General features: G+C 46.3%; 2 protein-coding genes across 2 annotated transcripts; one reads left to right on the top strand and one right to left on the bottom strand.

Moving 5' to 3' along the window:
* Positions 1 to 3217: 3217 nt before the first annotated feature.
* LOC123181571 (putative magnesium transporter MRS2-G) lies at positions 3218 to 5918 on the top strand. The gene is made up of 4 exons (XM_044593865.1): positions 3218 to 3737; positions 3850 to 4295; positions 4746 to 5030; positions 5352 to 5918. The coding sequence occupies exons 1-4, from the start codon at positions 3356 to 3358 to the stop codon at positions 5634 to 5636; spliced, it is 1398 nt and encodes a 465-aa protein (XP_044449800.1). The 5' UTR covers positions 3218 to 3355; the 3' UTR covers positions 5637 to 5918.
* Positions 5919 to 6129: 211 nt separating this feature from the next.
* LOC123181572 (probable protein phosphatase 2C 72) lies at positions 6130 to 10350 on the bottom strand. The gene is made up of 5 exons (XM_044593866.1): positions 9899 to 10350; positions 9319 to 9745; positions 8443 to 8810; positions 7686 to 7922; positions 6130 to 6622 (listed from the first exon to the last, which is right to left on the bottom strand). The coding sequence occupies exons 2-5, from the start codon at positions 9641 to 9643 to the stop codon at positions 6374 to 6376; spliced, it is 1179 nt and encodes a 392-aa protein (XP_044449801.1). The 5' UTR covers positions 9644 to 9745; positions 9899 to 10350; the 3' UTR covers positions 6130 to 6373.
* Between the last annotated feature and the right edge of the window lie 3055 nt (positions 10351 to 13405).

Here is a 13405-nt window from a genome sequence, read left to right as displayed (position 1 = left end):
CACCGTTGACGACATCACAGCAGTCACAGCTCTGGAGAATCGGCGATCGAAATCGAATCAGCGGCAGCCGTCGCTACAGTGGCGAGGTAGACGGCGGGGTAAGTGGGCGGGGTCAAGGTGGGTTGGAGATGGACGGCCAGGTGGCGGCGATGGCGGAGGTGGGCAGCCGTCGGGCGGGCGGAACAACACTAAAGGCGGTTGGGCGGTTGGCGCTGGGCCGCCAGTTTTGCATCTCTTGGAGGTGGATATGCAAATTTGCATCTCCAGGTGTTGTATTTTACATCTCCTAGAGGTATAGATGTAATTTTTTTTATCTACATCATTTGTTGAAGGTGGGTTTTGAGGCCTCAGAGATGTATAAGTTAGTTTTTTTTTTGCATCTACATCATCTATTGGAGATGCACTTTTTTTCTAAAATATCACTTCAATTTTATTAATTAGAAATAATTGTTATATCGCCCATAAGAAAAGATACAATATCATTCATAGGCTCCTCAAATGAAACCCTACTTACAGAAAATTTTGCTAGCCTAGCAATTTCGTGCACCATCTTATTTGCTTCTCTATTACAATGTTCAAATCTAATAAGAGGAAAATCACAAGCCAAAAAATAACAATCATCAAAAATTGCAGCCGCCGCTCCCGCTGAGTGTCCTCCATTCTTCATTGTGTCAATCACTTCCATATTCCCCGATTTAACAACAAGACGATTACATCCCGCCTTCTGTGCAAGTAATAACCCAAACCTTAGAGTCGCGACTTCTGCTGCTAATACATCTGCACAACAATCAATCCTCCAGTTTCCACTAACAATGAACCTGCCTTTGTCATCTCTAAGGACCGCCTAGCTGTACCCTGAAGCGGATCATGATTAAAAAAGGCATCAACATTCAGCTACACAAAACCCCTAGAACGGATGCTCCATCCCGCTGTTTTACTAGTTACCTTAGGAGAGTAGCATTAACATAGTTTGTCGTTATGGCAAGAGCCGCCATCAAAGTTTGGTTTGCATCTTGAAACTTTCCTTCATGAACCAGTTTACATCTATCCCACCATAAATACCAAGTTGCTATAGCGTCAATTCACGTGCTTTCTAGATGCCCATTCTAGATAATTCCTAATCTTGCATAAGAGCATCTAACAGGCGCGCGATTTTAGCATCGTGCTGGAAAAATCGCCTTTTGTGCGCGTGCGCAGCCGGAACGGATGCTCCAGCGGACGCGCAAAAATGCGCGCGGTATAGTTGGTTCAGCTCGCGGAGCAAAACGGCATCGTGCGCCCGCTCCCGGGCGCTGGACAACGACGACTCACACGCAACTTCCACCAACCGCCAGATCTAGGCGCTAGCGCCGCCGCCCGCACCTCCCCATTTGCTTTGGCAACCCGACGGCGCTTCCCAGGCCTATCCCCGTGCACCGCCGCCGCTTCCTCCACCTTCTCTCATCGTCGCCGCCCCTCGAGCGCGCCATTCCTCTAACAAACAGCACCCGGGCGCCCACTGCTGCTCGGCGCCCACAAGGTGTTTGACAAAATGTTTGCAAGGTATATATTACTTCAACTTCATATTTTGTAGCTGAATTTGGTGCATGTTGTTTGTAGTTTTATATAGACTAGTTTAAATTCAATATTGTAGATGAGTTCGTCATATGATTCTTCCGACGAAGAATTTGATATTCAAGAGGAGGAGGACCTTGCAATGATCCTAGCTATGCATGTCAATAAAAAGCCGAAGCACGGTGGTTCAGTTATGGGTTGTTAGTAAATTTGGAGGGATACGATCGATGCCGACAACAGATTGATGAGGTACTATTTTCTGGAGAATCCCACATACTCCGAGTCGTACTTTCGCGTTGTTTTAGGATGAGCATCGAGAATGAGCGTGGGCAAGATTTAGACTATTCTTAGTATGAGCTCTTGGGACGTCCTGTGAGAGTGCGGCGGAGGGCTGCGAGGGTGGCCCGATTTGTTGTCTCCTATCATGCCATTCGACGTGCCGAAACGCATGATGATCTTCAAAATGATCTAATCGAGGAGTGGCGGGCATGGAATGGCCAACAAAACTAGTGATGTTGTATGTTTGATGTGGTATTGTTGAACTCTTTGTTGTATTGGAAGATAAACTATTTGTTTGAGTTGTAATAAATTGAACTATTTATTGTTGATTTGTTTTTTATGTGTTTGATCTTCTTGGTTCTATTTTGAGTGTCAAATGTTGTTTGTGCTGGGCGCGAGCGCTATATATTTACCACGCCTGCTGGAGCTGCTCGCGCGCGTAATATTTTGCAGCGACCGCTGGAGCCAGCGCTCTGCTGCGTGCAAAATGTTGCTATTTCGGCATTGTAAAAGTTATTTTAGCGCGCCGCGTGTTACGCGCCTGTTGGAGATGCTTTAAAGAGTAAGAATTCTAATACCGCCTCTCCCGCACGGTCAGCCACACAAACTGTATTGATCACTTCATACAAACCTAACTTGCCCCAAACTTTTTCGCCTTCTCACACCGAAAACAATACGTGTTTTGTATCTTCTGGCCCATTCGAACATTATAGGTAGATGGCTAAAATGTTCATTTATCTATTAGCAAGTGTAACTCAACATGGGAGTGTTCCAGCGTAGTGTACGCCAAATGATCTTTTATACCTTTGCCGGACAAAATAATTTCTAAATCTCCCCTCAAATAGGATTGAGATTGGTTCTACCCATCCCATTTGCATGTTGCAATTTTTTCCCATGTTGTTGGTTCCATTCTTCTAAATAAGCCAAAGGAACAATGAACATGTCATTTTTTGTATAGCTCAAGCAATGAAATCTGGCATATCATGCATGAAAAGTGGAATTGCGAGCACCCTTTAAGCATCAATTGGTCACAATGTCTGTCTCACCAAATCTTCATCCAATAATTCATGATCGGGTCAATAAGATCACAAACCTTTGACAAAAGATGCCCCTTCTAGGAATGATAATCTTTTTTTTCCTATTGGAGATGCTCTTTTTTTTGACATTCTATTGGAGATGCTCTTACTATGGAATAAAACTCCTACTGAACCCAACAAAAAAAAGAATGGCACAATAATTTTAAGGTTATATCAGGCACGAATCATGACGCAACAGTGAATGGCTGAACCAGGGAGCCTCCCGTCTCAGCTCCGTGGCGGGTAAACTAACGGTTGGCGCCGGACCCGACTCCCAACGCACACTTCCTGGTTCCAGCCCAGCCCACTCCGGAGCTGCAGCAGAGATTGATTGGACGCGAACCACGCGTCCCAAACTGCCAGCCCCTCTCTTCCCCCTGCCGCACCACGCCACCCAACGACCTCGATCAAAGCCGCCGCCCCCCACCGCCGCCGCCGCCGCCACCATGGGGAGGCGATCCGGAGGCAGGAAGCTGCCCTTCTTCTCCGCCGCCTCCACCTCGTCCTCCACCAAGCGCACCCGCTCCGCGCGCCGCCTCCCTTCCCTGCCCAAGCCCAGCTCGCCGCCTCCCCCCTCCCCGACCACTCCGCCCCCCGCGCCGCAGACCACCACGTCTCCGCCTGCCCCCTCTCCCGGGGGTGGTGCCGCCGTGGCCGCCAAGGTCGGCAAGAAGAAGGCCGGCGCCCGCTTGTGGATGCGGCTGGACCGGTGGGGCTCCTCTGAGATCCTGGAGCTCGACAAGGCCTCCATCATCCGCCGCGCGGGCGTGCCCCCGCGCGACCTCCGCATCCTCGGCCCCGTCTTCTCCCACTCCTCAAGCATCCTCGGTGAGCGCTCGCCAAATCGATACCGACCGCCATCAGGGACGCCGATTTTGCTCTTGCAAAGACCAAGCAAACCCAAGTGTTACATACTCATATACGATGTTTGATTGTGCAGCTAGAGAGAAGGCGATGGTCATCAACCTAGAATTCATCAGGGCTATCGTTACCGCGGAGGAGGTCCTCCTATTGGACCCTCTGATGCAGGAGGTGCTCCCTTTCGTGGACCAATTGAGGCAGCATCTCCCTCTGAGGAGCCTGGTGGGTGGGAATGGTGAACACAGCGGTGATGGCAATGGGGCCAAGCAGGATGGTTCGCCCGGGGATCAGGTGCCCTGTCTTAATGAGGCCACCGGGGCAGAGCATGAGTTGCCATTCGAGTTCCAGGTGCTGGAGGTCGGGCTTGAGGCCGTGTGCTCCACGTTGGACTCTAGCGTGGCTGATCTTGAGAGGCGTGCTATTCCCGTGCTCGATGAGCTCACCAAGAATGTCAGCACTAAGAACTTGGAGCGTGTGCGGAGCCTCAAGAGTGACCTTACCCGTTTGCTTGCCCGCGTTCAGAAGGTATCATTAGAGAACCTCTGCTGCCTCTCACCTTTATCATTTAGTTGAGTCGCCAATTGATGTACGGTCTTACATTTTTTCGACAAAGTGTTGATTTTATTCGCTCATAATGGAGCATCAAGAGTACGTTCTTACATAGCCCTCTTCATGTGGATGAATAACTATTATAAAACTATCTTGGTGCAAATTTTCCAAGAACCAATTGCTACAATTTAGCTGCTTTAGATTACTAGAAGATGAACATTTTAAATTCAAATTCTGATTGAATTGTTACATTAGAAAATATTAGAACAAAGAAGGGGGAGGGGGGCCATAGACAGTTGACCATTTTTGGTTTTCTTCTATTCGCCATTAAGCTTCTCAATCGTATTGCTTACAGTGTATTGCTACTGGGAACTTCTATTGTAGTTTTGAGAACCTTGATGATAACCCACATGATGCTCTTCTTAGGTCAGAGATGAGATAGAACATCTTCTAGATGATAATGAAGACATGGCACATCTTTATCTTACAAGGAAGCAAGCACAGAATCAGCAGGTTGAGGCTATAATGACGTCTGCTGCTTCCAATAGCATTGTTCCCGCAGGAGCAAGTTTGCCGAGGCTGAACTCCAGTTTTCGGCGCAGTGTGAGCATTGCTACCAGTATATATTTGGATAACGATGTGGAAGACCTAGAGATGTTGCTTGAGGCCTACTTCATGCAGCTGGATGGAATTCGCAACAGAATTTTATCGGTTAGTCCTTCCGACACAAGCCTTGTTACTGTTTTCTTGAGCTATTTAACACTGTGGCTTATCTTAATTCTTGATATTGTACATATTTGATGCTGAGTAATCATGTGCAATTTAGTTGTTTTTCCATTTCTGAGAGTGTAATTGCACAGATAAATTGTCTTTTGTTCTGCAAAACACAGGGCTCAGTTGATACTCGAGGCAGCAAATTATCATATGCTGAATTATTTCATTATCAGGAGCATATTTTGGTTGAGTTATTTGGGTTCTTATTTCTTACTCATCTTGATGTGGGCATTGATTTCTCCTTTGGAAATTTAACAGGTCCGAGAGTATATTGATGACACAGAAGACTACGTCAACATTCAACTCGACAACCAGCGAAATGAACTGATCCAACTTCAGCTTACACTGACCATTGCGTCTTTCGGCATAGCCGTCAATACCTTCATAGCTGGGGCATTTGCGATGAACATTCCATGCCACTTTTATGACATCACAGATGGCAGCTTCTTTTGGCCATTTGTCGGAGGTACATCGTCAGGCTGTTTTGTGATCTCCGTCGTTTTGTTAGGGTACGCCTGGTGGAAAAAGTTGCTTGGTCCCTGAACTCACAGTGAAGGCAAGTCATAAGATGGTGAGAAGCTCATCATTCTGAAGGTGGCAAATACTTTTGCTTCTCTGGCCTCCAGTAAGGAGCAAGCCCTCAAAGGGCAGAGGTGTGCCTGTTGGGTTAGGGAGAAACTCTATGTGTGTTCATGTTTTGTAGTAGTAGATAACAGAGTGAGTAATATGCTGTGATGTTTCATTGCCATAAATTATACAAGTACGTCAGTTCATCTGCTTTTTAATAGATTGGCACCAGATTTGGCTGTTCTTGGCAACAGAAAACCGATGCTGCAAAATCTTAGGTTTATCATGCTTGCTTTCCAAACGATGTGACAAGAACCGTTCAATATATGTGCAAGTTCACATGTGACATGTCAACAGAATAACGTCGTACATCGTGTTGATCAGAGCTCAGCAGATTAAGGCATCAAGAAAGCAACCTGCTACATGTCCACGATTAGCCAGCCTTGAGATGCAGCACTTTGTGAGGGGCTAAACAAAATGAAATGGTGATGAGATGAACTATTATCACAAGACGATCCGGAGAATGTACACTAAGAATAATCTAATCTTATACCTTGCCGCTATCAGTACACTAGTAACCAGGTTGAATCTAAAAGGTTTTTTTTTCTTGCGAGAACGCACAGGAAACGCGCTACACTTGACCGTGGCTGCTGCTCTTGTCTTCTTCTCCATTTCTTTTCTGGCCTTCGTGTCTTCTTGACTCCAGTGAAAGGCTAGGAACCTGAGAATGGAGCAAGGGAATTTGCTGGGAGGGCAACGCCGCCACCTCGCAGAGAAACTGTGGGACGGCTCCAGGCATCCATGGCTATGGCATTCGAATCGAAAAATACCACAACGACCGTTATATCATCATGAAAGTGGCGCCTCACTCCACGGTCAATTTTCTTGAGATCTGAATACCGCATCTCCCTCTTCTTTGCTGCTTCCTGCATTGCAGCCTTCACTAGCTTTCGAGCAATCCCCTGAAACATACAAGTTACGATAACATTAACAAAATAAGAAAACAATGATGTTCTACGAAATGAATGAAGGAACACAAGACTCTAGTAGAATATGAGAACAAGATTGTTTAGATATAATGAAGCTGGGTCCTACTACATGGTCTGTTTGCAAACTGAAATGTGAAGTGAGATTCAGTAACATGTCTACATTGGTTAGTTGGTGAGGTGACAATCCCCATAGTTCAGGAAAGGTGTGATTAATATAAATGAATCAGTTGTAAAGTAGCTCATTCACAATGCTTCAATGCAGAATGCAGATGTTGAAGAGATCTAAAAATGGTTCCCTCGAAAAAAAACAAGTCAGCTTTTGTCATTCTGATGATACTGAATCGGATCAATATTTGGAATAACAATATCTGATCTATCAAATCGATTCATCATCGAGAATGGAGGAGCTTTGAAGATAATAACTTCTACAAAATATCTCCTCAATAAGCGACCAACCAGGCATTTGCAGACTGAAGTTTAAGCATGTAACCTTCAATTCAGCGAAGTGACATGAAAAGGGGACATACATAAGCAACAATATAACCTATACCACATTAGGCAGACATGACCTAATCCAGGACCGGCAGAGAAACACAAAATTCTAGGGACTAAACCACTGTTGTTAACAACATTTTGCTACAGACAAATTTAAGTACCTAAAACACCAACAACTGCGGAGGTGCTACAAAATCAATAACTTGGTGCCATTTAAGTCGGTTGCAACCATCGTGGCAGGCGAACAAAATCTAATATACCGTAGCATGATAATATGTCTATATTATGTACTTGCAGAACTGTTACATGTTAACAGAACTTAGAACGACTTCTAAAGATGTTCATATCTAGTGTTCCCTTAATTCCTTATAAGAAAGAAAATATGTCCACTTACCTCAACAGAAACATCAACCAAAGAACGATGAAATTACTACAAAAGCAGAAATACGTACTTTGTTGTTCGGAAAAAGAATGCATGAACTAGCACTTAGCTTTCAAAGAACCCAGTAACAGAAACTAAACATAAGATAAGAACACATACATTACGAGGACTACTGTGGACTAGCTCAACAGCTTTCTGGTTACTAAGATGCTCCCAGAGTCCATCAGATGCAAAAATGATGAACTGATCAGTTAACTGTATTTGGTGTACAGTAATTGCTGGCTCAGAACTAAGAAGCGGTCTCCGGAAAGTTTCTGGAAGCCGAAACTTGCTATGCAAAGGTTCTCTGTTGAATTCTGGTCTCTTCAGATACACATCTCCAATGGACCTTGTTATCTGCAACACATTATCCTACCATGTGAGATACACGGCAGAAGCAATTGCATGGCATTTGGGAAGGGACTAAGCAGTAACGCTATGCAAGAGACAACAGCAGATTAAAGTGATTCATCTAGGAAATGCACATGGCCATATTGTAGAACACCTCATATCTGTTTTAAGAAACACAGGCGTACATAATAATTTATTTGCGGGATCGACATCAAGGGAAATGCATTCAACAGCTGAATATGGTATTTGTCTTGGCTAATACCTAATTACAAGACTCAGACCGTTGCATTATTGCAGATTGTATACACAGGTAAAAAAATAGCCAACAAGAACACCTACGTATAGTTGATAACTGAGAATTTGCCTAATGTAAAAACATGCAGCAACAATTCTAACAGAAGCATGGGGACACAGCATTTAAACGCAGTTATGGTTATAATGAAAAGTTAAGCCTAATGTCTGAAGACTGTATAAAGCAAGCTATGGATCACATGCCAGTTGCAATTTTTGAACTCCGGACATTTACCTGAATAATACCCTTCACACGCCAAACATTGTGCTTCAGGATCACAATGTGGGGATCATCAGGATGCATTGCCTGCATCTCTCGCCTAACCTCCTCGAAGGATGCATTATGTTCTGCTGAGAGTTGCATAGCCACAACCTCTCCAGTTCCCTTGACAAGTCTCCCCAGAATAGCACGGGAGTCCCCAACATTTGCAACATAGAGAGTTCCAGCACAAATCACACCAACTAGACAGCAAGAGCCTACCGCTGCTAATTGCGGCCTCACCGACCATTGATTACTGACTAGAGAGAGAAATCCCTCCTCGGTCGCTCGGAAAGCCTTCCGAATTACTTCCACTGACATGCATTTCTGCTCAGATGCATATCCTGAAAAAGGAAGTTCATCATGTGAGGGAACTAATGGAGATTGCCATGTAGTTCAAACATATCATAATATGACGCGAAGGTGAGTAAACGACACTATCATTTATTCACTCTACAGTCAACAATAAATGCGCTTCCATTATATTTGGACTTTTGGAGTAAAATAAATCAACCAAGGATCGAATATAGTATAAACTAGGTGATTGCTCTGAACAAAACAGCATTTAAATTGCGCTTGTTTGTTCTCTGTATTACTACAAGTAGAACCATATCCCATGCAATGCAGGCATCCAATAAATATCTACTTCCATGGAAAAATGGCTGAGAACAATCAGCATCAATTGCAGACACTTGCAGGTCTAGCAATGGGAAACGATACACCTATGGATCGTATAGCATAGCTGGACTGACATTTGATGTAAAATCCTTTCTAGGTTTTTTTTTGCGGGTGAAAATCCTTTCTAGTTTAAGTTCTACAACAGGAGAGCCGCAGCAACGGTTGAGGTATTACCCTTCAGATGGTTGAACATGTGGTCATTGATGTAGCGTGCCGTCTCCGGTCCACCATGGCCATCATAGACGCCGACGAAGGTGCCCTGCAGGTCGGGATCCGTGGTGCTCAGCGACCCGGATTCCACCTGACTGTGGTCCTCCAGCAGGTTATTGGCCTGGACCACGGCCATCGAGAACTCGCCGGCGACGAGCTGCCCTGCGTCCTTGTACCACAGGAGCCCGTCCTGCCGGCCGGCCGCATCCACCCCCTTGCGAGGGCGCCCGTCCGGCGACGACGTCGGACCCCAGCAAGATCTCAGGTAATCCATCGTAGACAATAGCATCCCTCATCTCCGCCACCTCCCCATCGCCCGCTGCCTCACAAAAGCCATGTCTATTCGCCTTCTCTCCCGATATCCTCTCCCCTTTCCTTCGCCTCGCCAAATCTGCCATCGAAGCCAACCAACACAAACACCAAGATCAAGAGCCCGATCAATCCACGGCAGACGCTGCGCGATCGAAGGGGGAGAGATCGCCAAGAACATCCACACTCTACACGCATTGAAGACGAGGGACCAAACAAGAAAAGAACAACTCACCTTTTTCTTGGATGGATAGCTTCCTGCCGAGCCGCGCGCCCAGATTTCCTGCGATCTCGCGACGAGGGAGGGGCGGGCTTGGATCTGGAAACCAATCGATCTCGAGCAAGCGGAAGATTGGGTTTTGGTGGAACGGGTGGGCTCCTCTACGGGATCCAGACGAAGCAACCGCGAAGCTGAGGCGGAGAGACTAAAATAAGATGCGCTTTTCCGCTCTCCTTTTCGGTCTCCCTTCTCGCGGTGCCAAATTTTGCAGGCAGGCAGGCAGGCCCGATCGACGAGCAGATCAGGGAATCTCTCTATCTTCTCCGCTCCACAGCAAAGAGAGAGAGAGAGAGAGGACTAGCAAGCAAGAGAGAAGACGAACAAGGCAACCCAAGGAGAGAGCGAGGGGGGGTCGGGGCCAGCAAGGCAATGGCAAAGGCGATAGGACCTAATTTCATTCCGGGGTGGTGACTATTTCGTGGAATGCTTCCATTAATCTCTCCCCTGTTTTCTCTGACTGCCTTTCTTATCATACACACGAAGAAAAAGGCTTTTTGTTTATAAACTATAAAAAGAAGCATGATACAAATCAAACGTTCACACGTACACACTGACGATCACCTCTACAAACGCAGGTACCTATACTCTATTCATGTGGGCACTTGTTCAAAAAATGATTTTGCCGTAATCATGTGTTGTGTATACTGTGTTTTGAGTTATATATGCATATGTACATGCAGTGTTGGGCCCTGGGCACTGGACGTGTCATCACTGGTTCTCGAAGATGAAGTCATACACCTATCAAATCTGAAGAGTCTAGGTTAGGTCATACGGTGCAAGAAGATCAAGGCGGATAACACAAGGGTTATAAAAGGTACTCAATGAAAGGGGAGACACATTCGACATCTTCTCAAGCTCTAGACTAGCTTTACAATAGATTTGACCAGACACACGTCTCGGTCGTCCATCGATGTACTCGACGAATTAGCGTCCAACCCCGTCGGAAACCACATTGTGTTCCTCCATTGTAATATCTCTTGAGACAATCTTGCATGAGCAGGAGTATGATGTTACCCCCTCATGAAGGCTCAAACATGGATTAAATATATGTTATATATGTTTGTCCCACGACCAAGGTTACATTCTACTACCGAACATATCAACATGCAACTATCATCCCGATGTTAGGTACTTTGCCTAGTACCCTTATAATTGTGCCGTTTGTGAGGATCTCGCATTGCCAAATCAGAACTACAACATCAACATCATCTTGATCGACATCGTCGTCATCTGCTTCGACGAGGTATGCATCTCCATCAACGTCGTCTCTGCCGACTTCATCTTCATCACCAACATCTCATATAGGAAATACGCTAGTCACGCCAATTGATTCATGTCTCCACTGAGTCTGATATCATCAACGACTTCTCATTTAGAGCCATGTCGACCTCTAGTTCGACCAACAACTTTCCCCCCACATGGTATGACCCAGATTACCTTGCCTACTTCACTGAGATCGGCTGTATGGATCGCCGATGACCTACGTCGACTATATCGGTTGGGTGGATTGTTCGAAATATGCCCTAGGCGCAATAATAAAATGGTTATTATCATATTCCCCCTTCATGATAAATGTTTATTATTCATGCTAGAAATTGTATTGAGCGGAAACTTAAATACATGAGTGGATACATAAACAACACCATGTCCCTAGTGAACCTCTACTAGACTAGCTCGTTGATCAAAGATGGTTAAGGTTTCCGAATCATAGAGATGAGTTGTCATTTGATAACGGGATCACATCATTAGGAGAATGATGTGATGGACAGACCCAACCGTAAGCTTAGCATCTAATCGTATCACGAAGTTCACTTTGCCGTAACTTTCTTAACGCACTACGAAAAAATAAACTTCTGTGATGATACGTGTTTGTCACAGTAGGTCACGTTTTCTGTCATGCATGTATATCCATGACGATTTTATGACAGAATCAAGATAGTCATACCTGAGTTATCGTAGAAGTGTTCCATGACATTACCAAAATTATCATCACGGAAGTGTCCACTTCCATGACGATAAATGCCGCGTCATGGAAGTGCTTTCGTCAAGAGTGACCGACACGTGGCATCTACCGTAACGGGTCGTCGTTAAGCTGTCGGGTCCAGTTTTGGATCCGATAACCCGCTAACAGCCACGACCAATGCCGATTTTCCACGTGTAAAATTCTCATTGGCTGACGGAACCACGTGTCAGCTCCGCGTTGGCATAGGTGTCACTCATCCAATGGGCGAGATGCACCTATAATATGTTGACACGTGGACGGGCCCAAAAGTGACCTATAAAGATTAAATGGGTCGGACCAACTAAAGGTTGAGGGAGTCCTGGACTAAGGGGTCCTCGGGCGTCCGGCCTGTTAGCCATGGGCCGGACTGATGGGCTGTGAAGACATGAAGACCGAAGACTGCACCCGTGTCTGGATAGGACTCTCCTTAGCGTGGAAGGCAAGCTTGACGACCAAATATGTAGATTCCTTTCCTTGTAACCGACCTTGTGTAACCCTAGATCTCCCCGGTGTCTATATAAACCGGAGGACTTAGTCCGGAAAGAGGGACCCATGACCATAGTCATACAGGCTAGACTTCTAGGGTTTAGCCATTACGATCTCGTGGTAGATCAACTCTTGTAATACTCATATCCATCAAGATCAATCAAGCAGGAAGTAGGGTATTACCTCCATAAAGAGGGCTCGAACCTGCGTAAACATCGTGTCCCCTGTCTCCTGTTGCCATCGACCTTTTTAGACGCACAGTTCGGGACCCCCTACCCGAGATCCGCCGGTTTTGACACCGACATTGGTGCTTTCAGTGAGAGTTCCACTGTGCCGTCCCCAAAAAGGTTCGATGGCCCCTTCAATCGTCAACGATGACGCTGTCCAAGGAGAAACCTTCCTCCCCGGACAGATCTTTGTGTCCGGCGGCTTCGCACTGCGGGCCAACTCGTTTGGCCACCTGGAGCAGATCAATAGCTACGCCCCTGGCCATCAAGTCAGATTTGGGAGCTTGAATTACGTTGCGGACATCCGTGGAGATTTGATCTTCACCGGATTCGAGACCGCGGCGACCGCTCCTGGTCACCTTGACGAACATGACCTAAATCTGTCGTCAGACCACATCCAGGAGATAGCTCCTGTGACCCCTCTGGCCTTAGATCCAGAGCACACCGCGGCATCCCAGGATCGGAGGCTTGACCCCACCACGGAGGCCACAGACTCCCCGGCGCTGGAGCCGCACATGGACTTAACCTCACACAATACTCGCGTCACCGGAGCTCCGGACTCTTCTCCGGGTATAAGTTCCAAACCGCGTGAGTCCGCGGATGCCGAACTTGATCGCTTGTCGATTTTCGAGTTCAGCGCCGCAGACATCTTCCAGCACTCACCCTTGGGCGATCTGCTGAACTCGTTAAAAAATTTGTCCTTGGCGGGGGACTCACAGCCGAATTATGTCCGGTTCGAACTGGAGG

This window comes from Triticum aestivum, chromosome 1D, assembly GCF_018294505.1.
Source record: "Triticum aestivum cultivar Chinese Spring chromosome 1D, IWGSC CS RefSeq v2.1, whole genome shotgun sequence".
NCBI classification, from domain to species: domain Eukaryota; kingdom Viridiplantae; phylum Streptophyta; class Magnoliopsida; order Poales; family Poaceae; genus Triticum; species Triticum aestivum.
This window is presented reverse-complemented; position numbering and strand designations above follow the sequence as displayed.

What these genes read in the sequence shown, in the direction of transcription:
- LOC123181571 (XM_044593865.1), top strand. Translation starts at nt 3,356, where the DNA reads ATGGGGAGGCGATCCGGAGGCAGGAAGCTGCCCTTCTTCTCCGCCGCC. An exon ending in CCACTCCTCAAGCATCCTCG is followed by an intron (nt 3,738 to 3,849) that starts GTGAGCGCTCGC and finishes TTGATTGTGCAG; the next exon opens with CTAGAGAGAAGGCGATGGTC. An exon ending in TTCGCAACAGAATTTTATCG is followed by an intron (nt 5,031 to 5,351) that starts GTTAGTCCTTCC and finishes GAAATTTAACAG; the next exon opens with GTCCGAGAGTATATTGATGA.
- LOC123181572 (XM_044593866.1), bottom strand. Translation starts at nt 9,643, where the DNA reads ATGCTATTGTCTACGATGGATTACCTGAGATCTTGCTGGGGTCCGACG. An exon ending in CATGTTCAACCATCTGAAGG is followed by an intron (nt 8,811 to 9,318) that starts GTAATACCTCAA and finishes TTCCTTTTTCAG; the next exon opens with GATATGCATCTGAGCAGAAA. An exon ending in TCCACAGTAGTCCTCGTAAT is followed by an intron (nt 6,623 to 7,685) that starts GTATGTGTTCTT and finishes TGTATGTTTCAG; the next exon opens with GGGATTGCTCGAAAGCTAGT.